This window comes from Balaenoptera ricei, chromosome 10 (genome assembly GCF_028023285.1).
Source record: "Balaenoptera ricei isolate mBalRic1 chromosome 10, mBalRic1.hap2, whole genome shotgun sequence".
NCBI lineage: Eukaryota > Metazoa > Chordata > Mammalia > Artiodactyla > Balaenopteridae > Balaenoptera > Balaenoptera ricei.
In genome coordinates, this window is record NC_082648.1 from 80,165,062 (window position 1) to 80,183,910 (window position 18,849).

General features: G+C 37.3%; 2 protein-coding genes across 5 annotated transcripts in view; one reads left to right on the forward strand and one right to left on the reverse strand.

The window, feature by feature from the left end:
* The window catches only part of PLXNC1 (plexin C1), a 145,377-nt gene extending 136,301 nt beyond the window's left edge, over nucleotides 1-9,076 (forward strand). Inside the window, exons 28-31 of the mRNA XM_059936673.1 lie at nucleotides 1,130-1,277; nucleotides 5,049-5,189; nucleotides 5,287-5,361; nucleotides 6,577-9,076. Coding sequence (XP_059792656.1) covers nucleotides 1,130-1,277; nucleotides 5,049-5,189; nucleotides 5,287-5,361; nucleotides 6,577-6,681 — 469 coding nt within the window. The 3' untranslated portion in view covers nucleotides 6,682-9,076. The remainder of the gene's footprint in view (nucleotides 1-1,129; nucleotides 1,278-5,048; nucleotides 5,190-5,286; nucleotides 5,362-6,576) is intronic.
* A 978-nt stretch (nucleotides 9,077-10,054) lies between these two features.
* Nucleotides 10,055-18,849, reverse strand: part of CEP83 (centrosomal protein 83) — a 140,861-nt gene continuing 132,066 nt past the window's right edge. For all 4 annotated transcript variants that reach the window (XM_059934742.1, XM_059934744.1, XM_059934741.1 and 1 more), the window contains 3 exons: nucleotides 13,759-13,862; nucleotides 11,682-11,871; nucleotides 10,055-10,694 (listed from right to left, as the gene is read on the reverse strand). In XM_059934742.1, coding sequence (XP_059790725.1) covers nucleotides 10,590-10,694; nucleotides 11,682-11,871; nucleotides 13,759-13,862 — 399 coding nt within the window. In that variant the 3' untranslated portion in view covers nucleotides 10,055-10,589. The remainder of the gene's footprint in view (nucleotides 10,695-11,681; nucleotides 11,872-13,758; nucleotides 13,863-18,849) is intronic.

The window sequence follows — 18,849 nt, forward strand, 5'->3', positions numbered from 1 at the left end:
GCTCCCTCCCTCCCTCCCTTTGTTGTAGCCTCTCCCTCCCAGGCCCTGCTTCTCCCACACCAAGCTCCGGTGCTGCAGGCGACAATTTTACTGTGAAGACAGCAGCACACGAGCAGGGGTGCTAGTCAGGACGGGAGAGCTACTGAGAGGCCCAGCAGCCCCTATGATGGAGGGAATTAGCTAGGCCACAGGACTCTGAATGACTTCCAAGTTCATATGCAAACATCTGAGTACCGACTGTATACCAAGTACTGTTAGGTGTTGGAGATACAGTAACAGACAGACAGAAATCCGTGTTCTTACAGCGCTTGCATTTTAACAGGTAAATTGTGGTATATTAGAAGTCGATTAGTGCAGTGCACAGAGTGGGGAAAAAAGGATAGAGACAGGATAGGGTGGTCAGAGGCCTCAGGAGATGACATTTGGATCAGGTCTTCAAAGAGGGCACAAACCATGAGACCGTCTGGGGCAAGACCATTTCAGAAAGACGGACAAAAGCAAAGTCCTGAGGCACAAGCCTGCCTGGTATGCATGAAGAGGAGCGACGAGGCCAGTGGGGTTGGGGCGAGTAAGGTGAAGAGTAGTAGATGAGGGCCCAGGCCTAGATCATGCAGGGGTTTTCTCCAGAGAGGGATGGAGAGCCACAGAGGGTTTTGAACAGAGGAGACACAGGACCTGATTCTGAGTTAAGAGGATTGCCAGTACCTGTGGGAGAATTAACTGTTGGGAACTGGGGGGGTAATAATCTAGGTGAGAGATGACAGTGGCTTAGGCCAGGGTGTAGCACTTAGAGGGGGTGAGAAGAGGTCAGGTTCTAGAGATCTGATGAGATGCTCTCATTGGTAACCATTATTTAATATAATCTGGAACTTTTTGTGGAGAACATTCTTGTCTTGTCAAGGGCCACTTTCAGACTTCTCCAGTCCTCCCTTTCAGTAGCTCTGACAGACAGTTTAACCCTTTCTTGTTCTGAGGGATGCTGCCATCTGTTGCTTGGTATATTTGGCAAAGCAGACTTGCATACTTCAATGACAAGGACAAAAACACCCGTTTACAAACTGTGATAAACAGAGCATCTGCCTCATATGAATGGCTGTATTTGAAGAGAGTTTTCTCTCTCTTGGAACAGCCTCCCTCTTCGCTTCTGGGTAAATATCCTGAAGAACCCTCAGTTTGTCTTTGACATTAAGAAGACACCACACATAGATGGCTGTTTGTCAGTGATCGCCCAGGCGTTCATGGACGCGTTTTCCCTCACAGAGCAGCAACTTGGGAAGGTAAGGCCCAGCTTTAGGATTTCCTGTACGTATTTCTGTCTTCCTCGTAAACATTCAAATAATAAACCATACCAGCTAAAAAGAAAGTCAGTGATAGTCACTGAAAATTTGCTTTTCTTCAAAAAATCTCTCATTTATTTCTATTTTTAATCTAGTTTAAGTGAAAACCAAAATAGATTATTTCCACCCTACTGCAGACTCTGCCTGTGAAAACCTTTTGTTTTTCTTTGTTTCCTAGAAAAATCGTCTACAGGCGCTAATAAACTATGAACCCAAAGTATGAAACTATTGAAATTTGCCTAAATTAATTCCATCTGAATATACCTAAAAGTGTCTATTTGAATACAACAAATTTCTGATGGGGAAGAAAATCTTGCCTGAGATTTCTAATACCTCTAGTTTGTCAGTTTACAATCAAATCAATATTGTTTTTCTATGGTTTTCTTTGCTGAGCAAAAGCTCTAAAAGGCAAAAAAAAGATAAAAATACAGAGGAAACTTTGAAAGAGATGTTTTGGTCTTATTCAGGTACTCAGAAATATATTAAACTGAGCAGTTTATGTATCTAATGGGTTTAGAAAATCTTTTCATGCTGAGCAGTGGCTCTTTGGTGGAAGGATGTTCAGAGTGTCTGGAATGAAGTGTGAAGGACATGTCATAGGTGCCTCAGACTCCTAGTCTAAATCCAAACTCACCGCAAACCGAACCTGTTTTTGACTTTTATTTTCCTAGCATTGCGTAGTCTCTCAAGGTAGAATCCTTGGCATTACCTTCAACTCCTTCTTCCTCCCACCTCTATCTCCAATTGGTTACTACTCACGTCTGTCCCTTTCTTCTCACTCCTCTGACCTATCCCTTCATCCCTTCTCCACTGGGATAACTGCCTGCTTAACTGGTGTCCTGGCCCCTGCTGTCTGCCTCATCCCCCTTTCACTGTGTCTCAGGTTATCTTTCTAAAACATAACTCTGATCTTGTCAGGCTCCTGCTTAGTTAAAACATTGTAAATACTTCCCATTACCCACCAGATACAATCTTCACAGTGCCACATGGCCCTTCCTGACTGGGCTTCAAGTCTCTTTTCTGGCCTCCTCGTTTTCTTGCCCAATCCTTCTGTCTTCTATGCTATGGCTTTTAGTTTTCCCAAACTTAACCATGAGCTTGTTTTCACATCCCTTTGCTCATCCCTTTCCTGTCTCATAACCCCTCTGTCTAGTAAAACCCTACTTATTCATTCATTCAAGAAACATGATTCCCTAATGTGTACCAGAAACTGCAGGAGAATCAGATTAGTCTAAACATACCTACTCTGTGACTGTTCCCCTGATGGATTTCCCATGCACTTTCTTCTTTTGACCAGTAAAGTTCTTCCTAGCATGCAATACACGGAAAGACACGTAACTGGTTACTTATCCATAGTAAAAATGGCTGTTATTGCTTACTTACTATGTTCCTGGCATATTTCAATTAATCCTCACAAGAACCCCATAAAGTACTTACTATTACCCTCATTTTATAGATGAGGAATTGATGTTCTGAGAGGTTACAAGTCTTGTTTAAGAGCATATGTCTAACTAACTCTATGGTCCTTTTCTTTGCTCTATACTCTGCTACTAGTTACTCGTATCTTAGTAAGCACTGTGTAAGTTTGTCTTCCCTGATAGGTTGTAAGCTTCTTAAGGGCAGGTACTGGTTGGTTTTTCATTCAATGCCTACCCACAGTCCCTGGCTAAATACATCTTTATTGAATGAATGTGATTGCATGAGTTGTGGGTTCTACTTAAACTTGACAGGTGAAAAAAATCTCAGTAATTCTCTCAGTCTAGGCATCCTTCAGAATGATTCATCAAGCCATTGCTAGGCCATTCAAGCCATCAATACATTTAAAAATGTACTGTGACACTGGCCCTATCATTAATTCACCTATCTTCCCTGAGGAGTGAGGCAATAAAAATATATTCCAAGATAAGAAAAATTTAAGCAAATTTTTGTTTGGGCCTCCTCCCTCTCTTCTAGTGTGCATTGTGCACCTGCTTTATGAATTAACCAGACCTCCCCAATGGCAGAAACACCTGCTGAACCATAAAGAACAATTTTTCTTCTTCTGTCACTAGCTGTGTAACTCCTTAGAAGATAACATTCATTTCTCAATCCTGTAAGGTGTCACGATGACCCACCACCCTCCTTATATGTGCAGAACAGACTGGTCAGATGACCTGGGGAGATACTGGGCTGCACCTAATGGAAGCTCTTAGGTTAAATAATACTTACTTATGACCTGATTAATGCTACTACCTGTATTACTTACGTTCTGCCTATTTTACAAGATTACTATTTCTTGCATTACCAAATGTGTGACTGAGCCTCCAATAAGAATCATGACGACTAGGTGACTTGAAATGATTGACCAAATATCAATGATTGTAATAGTGTAATTCTAGATGTGGGAAGAAGCAACAGGAGGGAACCTGGACCATTCCTGGACCATAACAGACTAGTAAGACAGGTGGGTCCAGAGGCTTTTGGCTACTGTTAATGGGGCCTACCTCGTTCAGTAATAGCACAGTGAGTGGCCTATCAATGAAATCCTCATCTGACCTGGGAATAAGCATTCCTGGTCATGAAATGCCTCCCCAACATTGGTCAAAATAAAAAATGATGCCCATCATCCAGTTCTATAAGAATCAAGTCATTAGCTGCTGCAGTCACTGACCTATAATACACCCTGAAAGGAATTCAAGGCAAAGATCAGGATGAGGCATTTTGTGCTCTGGGAAAACTGGCAGAACTAGCCCTCAGTTAGTTAGATATTTTCAAGAGAAAATTTTATGAACTCAGTTTCTTGAATCTTCCCATACTTAGTTAATGGTTTTAGTGCATTTCTAAGATATCTGCTCCTCACAAATAGCAGTAAACTTCAACCAAGATGTGCATTTGATTGCACATCCCCCTTCCCTCAAATCACAGATACAGGCCTCCCCCACTTACCTCTTCCAAACAGTGCTCACAGCTTTCTGAGAGGCTACCTCCTTGGGTCATAATCCTCAGGTTGGCTCAAATACATTTTTCCATTTCTTTCTTAGATTGACTATTAATTTTTCTTTGACAGTAGATGTTAATTTTGTCAAAATTATAACTTTTAAAAACAAATCTTCATTTAAATTTTAATATCACTGTTAAAATTACTTAAAAACATTCAAACTGCCAGGGAATTTTTGCAAAATGAGACATCAGAGCCACCAATACTAATGACCATGCTCTTTCCTGAGGACACTGGAAGATCTTTATAATCTAATAAAATAGAAGGGACAAGCAGAAAAATCTGCCACTGCCAATTACTTACCACGTTCATGGTTATATAAAGGGCTCAATCAGAACTACACTCAAACCTTTTATAAATGCCAGAATTCACTGGTGGGTGAGGATGAGAGCAAATGTTTTAATTCAGGCTTTTTACAACTATTAGTAATGAACTATGATTGAAATAAGTTCCATTGTTACAGTAACTCAAAATCATGCAAAAATAATAATTTCAGTTCTTCTATGAGAGGAAGGCAGAATATATTAGCATTTAATCTGCCTGAAAATAACAGTGACTCACCAGAACTATCTGGATAGCAGTCAGTCATTCAGTCAACAACGTTTATGAAGGCCTACTGTATGAAGAATCCTTGTTACCAGGAGATAATAGTGGTGGAGGTTCAGCTTACACTGGTACTCTTATAAATTCCCCATGGTTTTTTAAAAACTCTTTTGGTGGTGGTTGTTTTTCAGGAAGCACCAACTAATAAACTTCTCTATGCCAAGGATATCCCAACCTACAAAGAGGAAGTCAAGTCTTATTACAAAGCAATCAGGGATTTGCCTCCATTGTCATCTTCAGAGATGGAAGAATTCTTAACTCAGGAATCTAAGGTATTGTTGCAAAGTAAAAAGACTGGATTTGGATATTTCTTTAAAAAAAAAAAAAAAGCCATTTCAGAATCTCTCAACAAGGCTTTCTTTCTTTAAGAAACATGAAAATGAATTTAATGAAGAAGTGGCCTTGACAGAAATCTACAAATACATCGTAAAATATTTTGATGAGGTAAGATTTTAAATAACATTTAAAAAAATAAGATATGAATCAGTCACCAGAATTTGGTTATAAAGCATTCTGTAGGTCTCAGGACAGCTCTGGCATCCCAAGTGGCCAGAAAGGGAGGCCAGGAAGCCCGTCTGAGATGGGGGATCCTGGCACCAAGCCAGACCCTGCACGTGGCTGCTGCCCCTCGTGGTTTTACTATGCTGCTCGCCTTTGGACCAACCATTTACATTTGAGTTAATGGGGCCTACAGCCATACTGGCACAGTTAACTTTGATGAGTAAGTAGTGGTCCTAATAAAAGGGGCCTGCTTATGCTTGGTTATAATCTGCTAAAATGAAAGCTAAGCTTGTTAAATCGCCTAGATTCTGTATTCAGTAGTTAAAAGTATGACATATTTCTAACTTAAGCAACTATTTCAATAAACCATTCTCCTTTATGATTAATCCTCCTTAATCTGGATTTTTTTCTTTGGGAATTCACACAGACACAGTCATCAGATGCGCTGTTTCCAAATATGTTAATTCCCCCTTCCCTGATTCCCCCCACTCAGTCATGCTGGGACAGGCTATCCATGTCAATGGTGAGAATAGCTCACCAATTCCATTTGCTACTTGAAGATCAAGTGAAGCACTAAGGTAGGGTAGAGGCAATGAGTTCCTTAAACATGATAAGCATCCCTCTTTCCAGGGGTCAGGGGTTAGAAGGGAAGCACTGGGGAAGGGAGGGGAGAGGAGGGACTACACTGCCCAGGAGGGAAGGGAAGGGAAGGGGAGGGGAGGGGAGGGGAGGGGAGGGGAGGGGAGGGGAGGGGAGGGGAGGGGAGGGAAGGGAAGTAGACATCTCTGACCAGGAGGCCCCTGCCTGCTGCATTTAAGAAGAAATACTTGCCTGCATGTTGGCTGCCCAGGAATGCTTGCTGTGCTTGGAATGGCTGTAACATAATGCATAAAACAGGGCCTTGCAATTCTGGCCCCATATTTGTAAGCAAATAGTTTGGTATTTCTTGTGAGCTTCTATTTTAAACCTAAGCGTTGTTGATCCTGTGATAATGACTTAGCAAAACAACTTGCAAAGTGAGTATGTAAATGATTGAAGAAAATGTTGGCATCTGTTTCATACAGATTTTACCACTCACAGCATCAGGAATGCAAAAAAAACAGAATTGTAATGCTAAAACCACAATATCTAAAATATAACTGTTCTAATTGTCAACAGATTCTAAATAAACTAGAAAGAGAACGAGGGCTGGAAGAAGCTCAGAAACAACTCTTGCATGTAAAAGTCTTATTTGATGAAAAGAAGAAATGCAAGTGGATGTAAGCACTCTGGGGCCTGGCTTAATCTGGTAAAGTTCTTCAGACGACTTGGGAGCAAAATGGCTGCTTAAGCTACTCTGTGTCGTTAATTATTTAAGTTTGCACATAGGTTCCACTTTGAGCACTGTCTTTTTTAAGAGAGCAAGGCACACGCACAGCTTTTTAGAAAGCATACCAAGCACTGTGCCTGTGTGTGTACTGTGGGAGCGCTTCTGTACATAGAGTTGGAGTGGTTGTCACAAACAGCCTCCTTGTTCAGAGAATACAGGGCCAGTAAGCAAGGGTCAGTATTGTAACTACAGTCTCCACTTAAGCACAATGATATACGTGGTTTTGTTTGAAAACTACAGCTGTGTAGCACTTGTGACTACACTGCACCTCTGCAGACAAGGGACACTGCCAGTGATCAAAACAAAATGTGAAATGAGTCATCTGGAAACAAGGTAGGGGTGTTAGGGCAACCTTGCAGACTTGCAGCATTGAAACTTTCCCCGGTAGTTCTTGGAAAAGCTGACCGCAGAATTTGGTAGTGTGTACACTTAGCATTTGTGAGTGTGTGTGTGTGTGTGTTTTTAAACCAAAAACTAACAGTGTTGCAACATTGTTGAAAGGGCTCGTGTTTTTCAGTGGTCACCGACTGTACTCCATCAAACTCACCTCCATTTCACTAAGGAACTCTAAAGCAGGGAGAGGGAGTAGGCTTCTTTAAATTCAACATCATTTTACCCAGACACTTTAAAGTATGTACGTTTTCTTCATTTTATTTTTTTCATATTAAATGTATTTGATGATAGTGGACATGTTGGCTATTGTAAAAAAAAAAAAAAAAAAAATCAGTAGCTTATTTCTGTCTAAACAACACTTCGATCAGAATTGTCTGTGGAAGAGTAACGCACTCCCCTAATCCTACATCTCTATATTACTATCTCCTTGCTTTAGATTTCTGGTGAACCCTGTGGTTATAAATACTTGTGTGTGATTAAAAAAAAATACATTTTACATTTCATGAAATTGCTGTTCACACTGGAGTATTATATATGAATATATATATTTGAGGCCCATGGCCTGAAAAATATTAGTATACAACTTGGTATCTTAGTCTTACGATGTACTTTTTGAGAGTATTCCTCACAAGAGAAAGAGTTAAAAAAAAACCTGTTTTATTCATGCCTTTTTTAAAAAGAATTCCCTATCTAGTTATAATGTAGTCTTTTTATTGCTGATTTTTTATTCCTGAATTTTTGCTGCTCATGACCAACTTTAATACCACTGTGTTTTCCTTCTATTAAACCAGAAGTAAAAAGTGTAATTGGCAACTCTCAAACTTTCCTTGTGGCACCTTTACCCTTCGTGCTCCAAATCCCAGATTGAGGAAAGAAATTTTTTCAAGTAGCAAATAAAACATTGATCACACATTCCTTAAAATCATTTACCAACACTGTATGGGATATCAGGATTTAAATGTGAATTTGTCTTAAATGAATGCTGTTCTTTTTGCTCCTCACTATCTGGTAAAGAGTGAGAGGTGACACCTCACAAACTGATCAGAGAAAATAAGCATTTATTGCCCTGACAGGCACCTTCCCAATCCTGTCGCTTTTGACCATTATCTGTCCAATGGACACACCTCAAAAATACTACCAAATAGGTTACTTATAAAGGTGAGAGGTCTGGTCCCCATCTAAGGCTGCTACAGTCTTGATGTGAAGGGGTTCACAAGAGAACAGTAGGAGAGCTGAGAGCCAAGGGTAGGAGAGTTGCCCAGAAGACTTCCCTTCTTTAGGGTACAGAAATGCTAAGAAATCTCAAAGGATCAGTTACAGCTTTATCTAAGTATTCAGTAAATGCTACATGAGGGTGTCCCTGTCCAGCTCTCTGGCACATGAGTCCTGTGTGGAGACTTACCTTCTTTTCCAGGGACTGTGCTGCTGGGAACTTTGGGCAAGTCACTTACCTCTTTGTGCCTCAATTTCTGTATAATATTTCTAACCTACCTCACTGAGGTGGTGTGAAGACTCACTAATGTATGTAGCGTGTTTGTCAATCCTCCAGTGAAAAGCACTATCTGGATCACATTAGCCAAATGCAGTAAACGGCCAAATTAGATGTGTGCTGAAGACAATCAGTCACTGGGTCTACATTAAACAGCAACCAGAGAAACAAATGGCAAACATTGTCTATTTTCAAGTTTCTTTGCATATTTTTTTGGTGCAAAACCATTTATAAACAACTTTCTTTTTCTAACACTAGTGTCTACAGCAGCATTTAAAAATTAATTCTGTTACCTTTTTCTGTATTAGGGATTTAAAGTCTATTTCTTATTGTATACCTGATTGAAGCCGTTCTTGGAGATGAATGTTTTAAATGTCTATATCCCAAAATAAACATTTTGATGTAAATGTGGACTGTTTTTGTCTTTTTCCTCCTTCAAATTTTCTAGTTATAATAGATTTTTAAATTCTGAGTGGCTCCATGGAAATTAATTATTTTTCAAAAACAATGTGTCACTGTATACACTCTGTAAATTAGCAGCTATATATATAGTAAGTAAATCTAGTTTCTTCTAAATGATGTTAAGGCTGCACAATTTCACTCCTGGCCTCCACTATCAATTAACTTGGACCTTTGAATGTGAAGACTTCTGGATAATGAACATTCCACTTAGTCCGGCAGACTTGAGCTTTGCCTTGTTGACGTGAAGTTATTCCAGCAGAATGCCTTAAAAATGTTACATAAAAAAGCAAATGGGGACTTACCTGGTGGCACAGTGGTTAAGAATCCACCTGCCAATGCAGGGCACACGGGTTCGAGCCCCAGTCCAGGAAGATCCCACATGCTGCGGAGCAACTAAGCCCATGCACCACAACTACTGAAGCCTGCGCCCCTAGAGTCCGTGCTCCACAACAAGAGAAGCCACTGCAATGAGAAGCCCACGCACTGCAATGAACAGTAGTCCCTGCTCCTGCAACTAGAGAAAGCCTGCGCACAGCAACAAAGAGCCAACACAGCCAAAAATGAATAAATAAATTTATAAAAAAAAAAAAAAAAGCAAATGATGGCATACTTAGGGACACACAGAAATAAAACATTTGTAACAGTTTGGTTAGATCCAATAGATCCAAAACAGTAGGAGGCAAAGTTAAAAACCAGCAATATTTCTAAAGGGACCCCACTGGGTTCAAGTTTTACAATGAATGGCCCTTGTTTTATACAGCCACAGGATTTAATTATTTGTACTCTGTTATTTTCTATCAATCCTAACCCAACTAAGCCAAAATTGGTGAGATCTTCTACACTGTACGGTTAAAGCAAAATTAAACACAAAACAATAGTTAGAAAAATATTTATTAAGCTCTTTAATAAATTATGTGCACAGCTTTTAGAAAAGGTAGTGTTTTATAATATATATCTAGAGATCTTTATTTTTTTATACTAACTTTAAAATTGTCATTTTTCAAGAACTAGAGGTTTATAACTCATATGTAGTAAACCAGAAAATGTTCACTGACCCTGTTATTGCCAAGCATCTCAAAGAAGAGGAAGAGGGAATCCAAGATGGGCATGTTTTAGACAAAATGCCAAAAAACTCAACAAAGTAAGATTAATAAAATAATTTTAAAACTTGATTCCCTAATGAGTTCCTTTTATTTGTTCATTTATTTCACATTCTCAAAGGGTTGTCAATAATATTCTAAATATCTCTGAAGCTGCTTTAGTGCTTCACTTATCATTAGTATAACCCTAAAATCCTGACATTCATTCAATACATCATGTACTGGTACCTTCTCTTGAGGCACATTCAAGTGTTTTGGCAAACAGTAATAAAGTATCTAAATACCACATACGTTAAAACTTCAAGCCTTATTGAGTCACTGATTTCATCCCTTTTGATCTGCCTTTTCTCCAAGAAAATCATTCCCCAGGAAATCCAAGTTCCTCTAGTTGTTTTCTTTGTGTTGTTTCTAGTTCTTCTAGTCTTTTGCGAAGTAGAGAGAGTTCCCTTTGATGCTGCTCCTCCTTAAAAGCACAGAAAGAGAAAAAAAAAAAAACACACACAACAGAAAAAGCACATCAAAAAAGACTGTTAGAAAAACTGGTGAAAAAATAACTGTTAGGCAGTGGCCTCAGTGCCTCTTTTATTCAGGCCTGCAACATCTGGCAAGAAAAGGATGACCATTTTAGCAGTCTAAGAACACCAGCACGGTCTAGACTACCAACTAGTCCTCGCTTCTCTCCTGCCTCTGGCTGTAGCCTTCAGCAAAAACCCAACGTCTGTTCCTCTCTAGGTGTAAAATTCACCAGGGAGTGAATTAGATAATAGTAATGTAGGGCCCAGGTGTACTTATATGGCAACTTTCTAATGTGATGAGAGTTTAATAGCAGTTTATCATATAAACAAAGCACTTCATCTGAGATTCAATTCAGTGACTTACAACATTAAAAATCTTCAGTGCTTACAACATTACAAAATGTCATTGCTTATTAACAGTTCATCTTCTGAAAATCATCCAATCAATTTGATTCCATCAACATCTGATAAAGTAGAACCAACTCAGGTTTTGGAATTATACAGATTTAGGTATGAAACTCAACTCTCACTTAGCTATGACCTTAGTCAAGTCACTTCACCTCTCTGACTCAGCTTCCTCATCTGCAAATTGGGAATACTAATACCTTCCCTCAAAGCATTTTTCATTAGGATTAAATATTGTATGGAAAATACATGGTGCAGTACATTTGCGTAAATGTTGATAGTAATTAGTATTGTATGAGTGACTACAAACTCAACAGTTACTCAAAGACTTATCAGTTAAGCTTCTTCCTTTCAATTGCCCAATAGGAGACTTTACTCCTAGCACCATCACTAAAGGATAGGATAGACTCAAATCTACTATGCCTCTCAGCAGATTTTTCTGGTAAAGATTCAGGTTTTTAACTACTTAAACAGGGGAAAACTTATGGAAATATTTATCGAACTTTTTTCCCTAAAATAAATGCTCATACCTGCATATGAGGAGGAAAGGATAGTTCCATGCCTGGAACCACAGCTGGTGACTGAAAGCTAACAGGATTGATGGATGCTGTTGAAGGTATGTTAGGACCCAAAATTAAACTTCGAAATTCATTATGTCTTCTCTGTATATCCTTTAGTCTTTTTTGAAGCCTTGTATATTCTTCAAATGGAACATTTTGTCTTAAAAAGAAAAAGTGTTTCTGTTTAATACAGTTACATTCTATTGAAGAACAGTATGAGTCACAGAATATAATTTTAATTGGAAGAGAAGGATTTCTAAATTATAAGATTTATCTATATATGATATACACATAAAATTTGGTTTATCTAGAAAGATAAACAGGAACATGATATGACATCTTAATTATATGCATTATTGTTGGCCCTGCAGGCTATCAACTGATTTTAAAGTTTTATTTGCCAATTAATCAAAGATTAAAAATCTTTTGATACTTTTACTTTCATTTCCACTTTACCCCGCCAACCCATGAATCCTGAAACTAAAAGGAGACTCCTTAAACCAAAAGGGTGCCTTATTTTACTGCAGGAATCAAATAGAAATAAAATACTAGTTGAATCTTTTTTTTTAAGGGAAATTTATTTATCTATCTATCTATCTATTTATTTATGGCTGTGTTGGGTCTTCGTTGCTGCACATGGGCTTTCTCTAGTTGCGGTGAGTGGGGGCTACTCTTCATTGCAGTACGTGGGCTTCTCACTGCAGTGCATTCTCTTGTTGCAGAGCATGGACTCTAGGGTCGTGGGCTTCAGTAGTTGTGGCTCGTGGGCTCTAGAGCTCAGGCTCAGTAGTTGTGGCGCATGGGCTCTAGAACACAGGCTCAGTACTTGTGGCACACGGGTTCAGTTGCTCCACAGCATGTGGGATCTTCCTGGACCAGGGCTTGAACCCGTGTCCCCTGCATTGGCAGGCAGATTCTTAAACACTGCGCCACCAGGGAGGCCCTAGGTTGAATCTTATGAATGCCATTTTTGTACGTGAAATATGGTCAAATATAGCAAATTTTATATTGTCCAATTTAATTTTTTTAAATGTACCTAATGACAAAGGTAAAGCTACCCAACTTTAGGGGGAAATGACATTGATAAAAAACCCACTTTTCAGGCCTTCACAGATTTTGGACATAAATTTCCTGACGATCAATCACACCAGTAATCAAATATAGTTTCAAAACCATTTGAAGTTCTAGGCGATCTGTGCCATAGCTGCCCAATCTTGAATTGGTAACACCTCCTCCATAACCATTAATTTTGAAATATTAAGTTGAATTTTGTTTTAGAATGAATCTGGTGGCTTCTTACTTTGGAACAGAGAGTATTATAAAGTTGGCATTTATTCCACGGTCTAGAAACCTCTTGGATGTTCTAAAAAAAACACAACTGTTCACATTTTGGTAATAATTATACCCAGAAGACCAGTGCACATTATAAAACATCACTGCTTGCTATACAGGCAATTCCCATTACAGAAAAGTCTGATACTGTCTAAATGCTGAAGACTACTACTAATCACCTGAATTTGAAAAGATTTTATTAACTTGAATCACATGGGTCATACAATGCCACTACCACTAACTTAATATGGTAAATCTTCTCTGATCAAAAATGCTAATGATGCAGATTATTAGCTGTGCTTGGATGTAAGTGAAAAACCAGAAGCTACTGCCCAATAATATTTTCCATACCAAAAAACTTAAAAACTGAACTTTGATTCAAAGTTGTGGCCACAATTTTAGAACTCGTAATCACTAAACTGTCTTGTCTCAGTAGCAAGGATTCACACCACTCCTGGCTACCAAAGCCAGCGACTGACCTCTCCTGTCAGTCCCAACTGTAATACAAACGCATGTGTTAAAGACCTTTTGGTTTGAAGAAACATTCAATCAGAAAAAAAAAATAGCAAAGATAATGAATTAGGAGTCTAATGAATAGTTTTAGAGTTCTTTTAAATGTATATTTTAAAAGAAACCCAAGTGCATTATACTCAGAAACAAAGTTGTATAATATCAAAATAGCCACATGGGATGTGTATACATACAAACACATTACCTATTTAACACCTGATTTTCTGTTTCTAATTCTTCTCTCTTTGCCTCCAAGACTTCTACCTTTTCCTGCATTCTCTTCAACTTGTTTTCATGAAGAGATTTTCTCTAGAAAAAGAGAAACAATTAATAATGAGCAAGTATGGTAATACATACTCTCCTATTTGAACAAAGCTATATAGTGAATATTTTACTCACCAAAAAAATTTTACTTAGAGATGAGTATTTTCAGGGAATACTAGGAGCAAAGATTAGTAGATATGATGCGTACTAAAAATTTTAAAGATAATAAAACACAGATCTACCTCATATCCTCAACGTGACAAACAGAACTATTATAAATGTCAAACCAGAAAATTGATATCAATAAGGAAATTGTGCAAATAAAAAATCTAGGAAGGGAAGGAGTCAAATTTTACTACTGAGTTTGCCTGTCACCTCATAATCATGACTCTTCATTTTCCCAGAAGATTATCATGGGTTTAAAACAACTATAAATTTAAAATTTAAAAGCATGTTTGCAACTGATAAATTGCTACCAAAGAAGTGAATTAAAGGATCAGACAGATAAGACTGATTATGGATGCATCTCAGTTTGAAAGCATGCCTTTCTAAATATTAAAAAGAAAAAAATTTAAACTTCACAAAGGGAAAATTTTCTAATGTGGAAAAATCTATGTATAATGCAAAAGTAGTAAATGAAAAAAGGTAATACTTTTTCAGTTTTATAAACAGGTTGTTTTTAGTTTTTACAGAAAAACACCTATAAATGTTGACAATCAGTAGCTACAGACCTTTTAGATTTTTGGTTTCTAACTCTTTACCTAAGTATAACAGGCTTACAGAAAAATGCACATAATGTAAATGTAAAGCAAAATGTAAAACCACGAAGCAAATGCTGGTGTTGTTACCTCACAGGTCAAGAGCACTGCCGTACCAAAAGGGCCCCTACCCTTCCCTCCTTTCAATCTCTACCCCCTCTGTCCTCTGAAAAGGTAACCAACTAATTTACTTCCAAAGCTGTAGTTTAGTTTTGCGTATTTTTGAACTTCATACAAATGGAGTCACAGTGCACATTCTTTTACAGATGGCTTTTTTTCTTTCACTCAATACTGCGAGATTTATTCGTTACTGCTTACAGGTGTAGCTCATTCATCGCCTACCCTGGCCCAGGAACCACCCTTCTGTCCTTTATTAGCACAAGTATGTATATATTTACAGGTGACTCAGGACTCTATTCATTCACCTACCCACATCAAAGAAATCATACACTATATACACTTCTGTTTCTGGATTTTTTGGTTGTTCAACATTTTATCCCTATGGCTAAGCCATGTTATTGCATGTCACAGTTCCTCTCTACTGTTATGTTGTTATCCATTTTACAAACACACTATATTTTATCCCTTCTCCTACTGATACGAATTTGAATTGTTTTCTACTTTGAAGCTACTATGAATAAAGTTTTATGAACATTCCTGAATATGTTTTTGGTAGATATGTGTCCTCATTTCTCTTTGAGTATATACCCAGGAATGAGTCATACAGTATACATATGTTTTATCTTTAGTAAAAACTGTCAGTTTTCTAAAGTGGTTCTAACTAATTACTAATTACATGCCCACCAGCAATATACAAGAGTTCTAACTGCTCTACATCCTTACCAACACTTGGTGTGGTCGGTCTTTATAAATTTTAGCTACTCTGGTGGAATAGAATAATATGTCACTTGTAGCTTTAATTTGCATTTTCCTGTTATCTAATGAGGGTGATTACCTTTTCTTATGCATACTGACCATCTGGATATCCTTTTTTTGTGAAGTGCTTGTCTTAGTCTTTCGCCTGTTTAAAATAAATTTTTTTTTGAGTAATCTGTTTCTTATTTGTAGGAGTTCTTTATATATTCAGAATATGAATCCTTTGTCAGATATTTGTGTTGCAGATTGACCTTCTCTCAGTGTGTGGTAACATTTTTTCCCATAAGTGTCATTTTATAAAAAGAAGTCCTTAATTATAATAAAATCCAAATTATCAACCATATCTTTTACAGTTAGTGCTTTTTATGTCCTGTTTAAAAAATCTTATCCCAAGATCTTAAGATTTTCTCCCCAAGTTTTTTTCTAGCAGCTTTATTTTTTTACTTGTCACATTTGGGTCTGCAGTTTTTATCTAATTAGGTTGGGTTAATGATAACCAATTGACTCCACATCCTTAAAGGACCATCCTTTCCCTACTGAAAGGCAGTGGTACTTTGTGGTAAGTCAGGTGTTCATATACTATTTCTGGACTGCATTCTGTTCCATTTGTCTGTCTATCCTTATGCCAATACCACACTGTTTTAATGACTGTAGCTTAAAGTAAATCTTGATATCTAGTAGTGTAAGTCCTGCAGCTTTGTTGTTTTTCTTTAAGATTGCTTTGGTTGTTCTAGTCCTTTGTACTTTCATATGAATTTTAGAATCTACTTTGCAATTTCCACAAGGAAAACTAATGAAATTTTGATTAGGATTGCACTCAATCTACAGATCAGTTTGGGAAGAACTGACATCTTAATAATTTTGAGTCTTTCAAATCAAGCGTGGTATAGTTTCCCTTTATCTAGGTCTTCTTTAGTTTTTCTTAGCAATATTTACCTATCTTTTATTAGATTTGTTCCTATTTTATATTTTTTATGCTAATGTAAATGGTATATATTTTATTTTCTAATTGTTGTGTATGTAAAGAAAGAACTGATCATCACAGAAATGCAAGTCAAAACCACAATGAGATATCACCTTACAACTATCAGAATGGCTATTCTCAAAAAGACAAGAAACAAGTGTTGGTGAGAATGTGGAGAAAAGGGAACCCTCATGCACTGTCAGTGGGAATGTACATTTATGCAGCCACTATGGAAAATAACACAAAGGTTCCTCAAAAAATTAAAAATAGAACTTCCAGCAATTCCACTTCTGGGTATTTAGTGAAAAAAACCAAAAACACTAACTTGAAAAGGCACATGCACCTCCATGTTCATTGCAGCAGTATTTACAACAGCCAAGACATGGAAGCAACCTAAGTGTCCATCAATGGATAAATTGATAAAGAAGATGTGATACACACACTGGAATATTATTCAGCCGTAAAAGAGAAGAAAATCTTGCCATTTGTGACAACATGGATGGACCTTAAGGGCATTTTGCTAAGTGAAATAAACCAGACTGAGAAAGAAAAAATACCACATAATCTCACTTACGTGTGGAATCTTTTAAAAATAAAATAAAATAAGCTCAAAGATACAGAGAACAGACTGGCAGTTGCCAGAGGCAGGGGCTGGGTGAAATGGGTGAAGGAGGTCAAAAGGTACAAACTTCCAGTTATAAAATAAGTAAGTCCTGTGGATGTAAAGTACAGCATGGTGACTATAGTTAATGATACTCCATTGCATATTTGAAAGTTACTGAGAGATATCTTAAAAGTTCTCATTACAAGAAAAAAAATTCTGTAGCTATGTATGGTGATGGATGTTAACTAGACTTATTGTGGTAATCATTTTGCAATATATATATAAATACCACATTTTCTCTATGGAAGGTTTTAAATTAAGGAGTCCATTTCCCTAATGCATACAGGACTATTTAGATTTCCTAATTCTTCTTGTATTAGTTTTGTTGAGATGTTCAAGGAATTTGTTCATTTCATCAAAATTGCATAATTAACACAGATGTTCTTATAATAGTCTTTTTGTTTTAATATCTATAAGATGTATAGTGATACCCCTTTTTCATTCATTATATTGTCCACTTGTGTTTATTCATCTACCTACCCTACCTACTTTATGAGGAGTTTGGGGAGAAGCCATTTTATCAATCTTTTCAGATTGATCAGCTCTTGGCAAGTTAAATTTTCTCTATTGTATAATCTCTGCTTCACTGATTTCTGCTCATGCCTTGAGGAGGCAGATGAGGATGCTGTTAAATCTATACACAGAGTTCATAATCCAGTTATTGTGTTTTTTAGTTCTAAACCTGCCATTTTAAAAAATGTTTTCTAGTTTTCTGGTCAATTCTCAAGCATTTCTTTTATTTCTGAGCATCTACAACATGGTAATTTTAAATTCTGTATCTGATAACTCCATTACCTGGATCCCCTATGGGGGGTTTCTTTATATTGATTGTTACTTCTCTTGATTTTCAATGTTATTTCCTCATGCAGCTATTTTTAAAATTATTATTATTAACAGAAATTTGTTAAAATTGATGAACCAATAATGATACATTATTATCAACTAAAGCCCACAGTTTACATTGTCACTCTTTGTGTTGTTCAGTTCTATGGTTTTGTCAAATGCATACTGTCCTGTATGTACTACTGCAGTTATCATACAGAATAGTTTCACTGCCCTAAAAATTCCCTGTGCTCTACCTATTCATCCCTACTTCCTACCCCACAAACTGGCAATCACTGATTTTTTTTCTGTCTCCATACTTTTGCCTTTTCCAGAATGTCATATATTTGAAATCTTACAGTATATAGTCTTTTCGGACTGACTTTTTTCATTTAGCAATATGCATTTAAGGTTCTTCCATGTCTTTGCATGGCTTAATAGCTCATTTCTTTTTGTCACTGGATAATATTCTCTTGTATGGATATAGCAAAGTTTTTTAACCTTCACCTACTGAAGGACAGACATATTGCTTGCTTCCAAGTTTTGGCAATAATGAATAAAGCTGCTACAAACGTTTGTGTGCAGTTTTTTTGTGTGTGTGAACATACATTTTCAACTCATCTGAATAAATACCTAGGAGCATGACTGCTGAACTGTATGGCCAGACTATGTTTTAACTTTGTAAGAAACTGCCGTAGTGTCTTCCAAAATGGCTGTACCATTTTACAATCCCACCAGCAATAAATGAAAGTTTCTATTGTTCCATATCCTTACCAGTGTTCCATATCCTGTCAGTGTTCTGGATTTTAGCCATTCTAATGGATGTGCAGTAGTATCTCTGTTTATTTTTTATTTAGAGCTAGACATTACATTTTAAAAACTGAGGAAATAACTGAAGCCTACAATGCTAGTTTCCCTTAAAGCAGATTTACATTTGTTTCTTGCAGG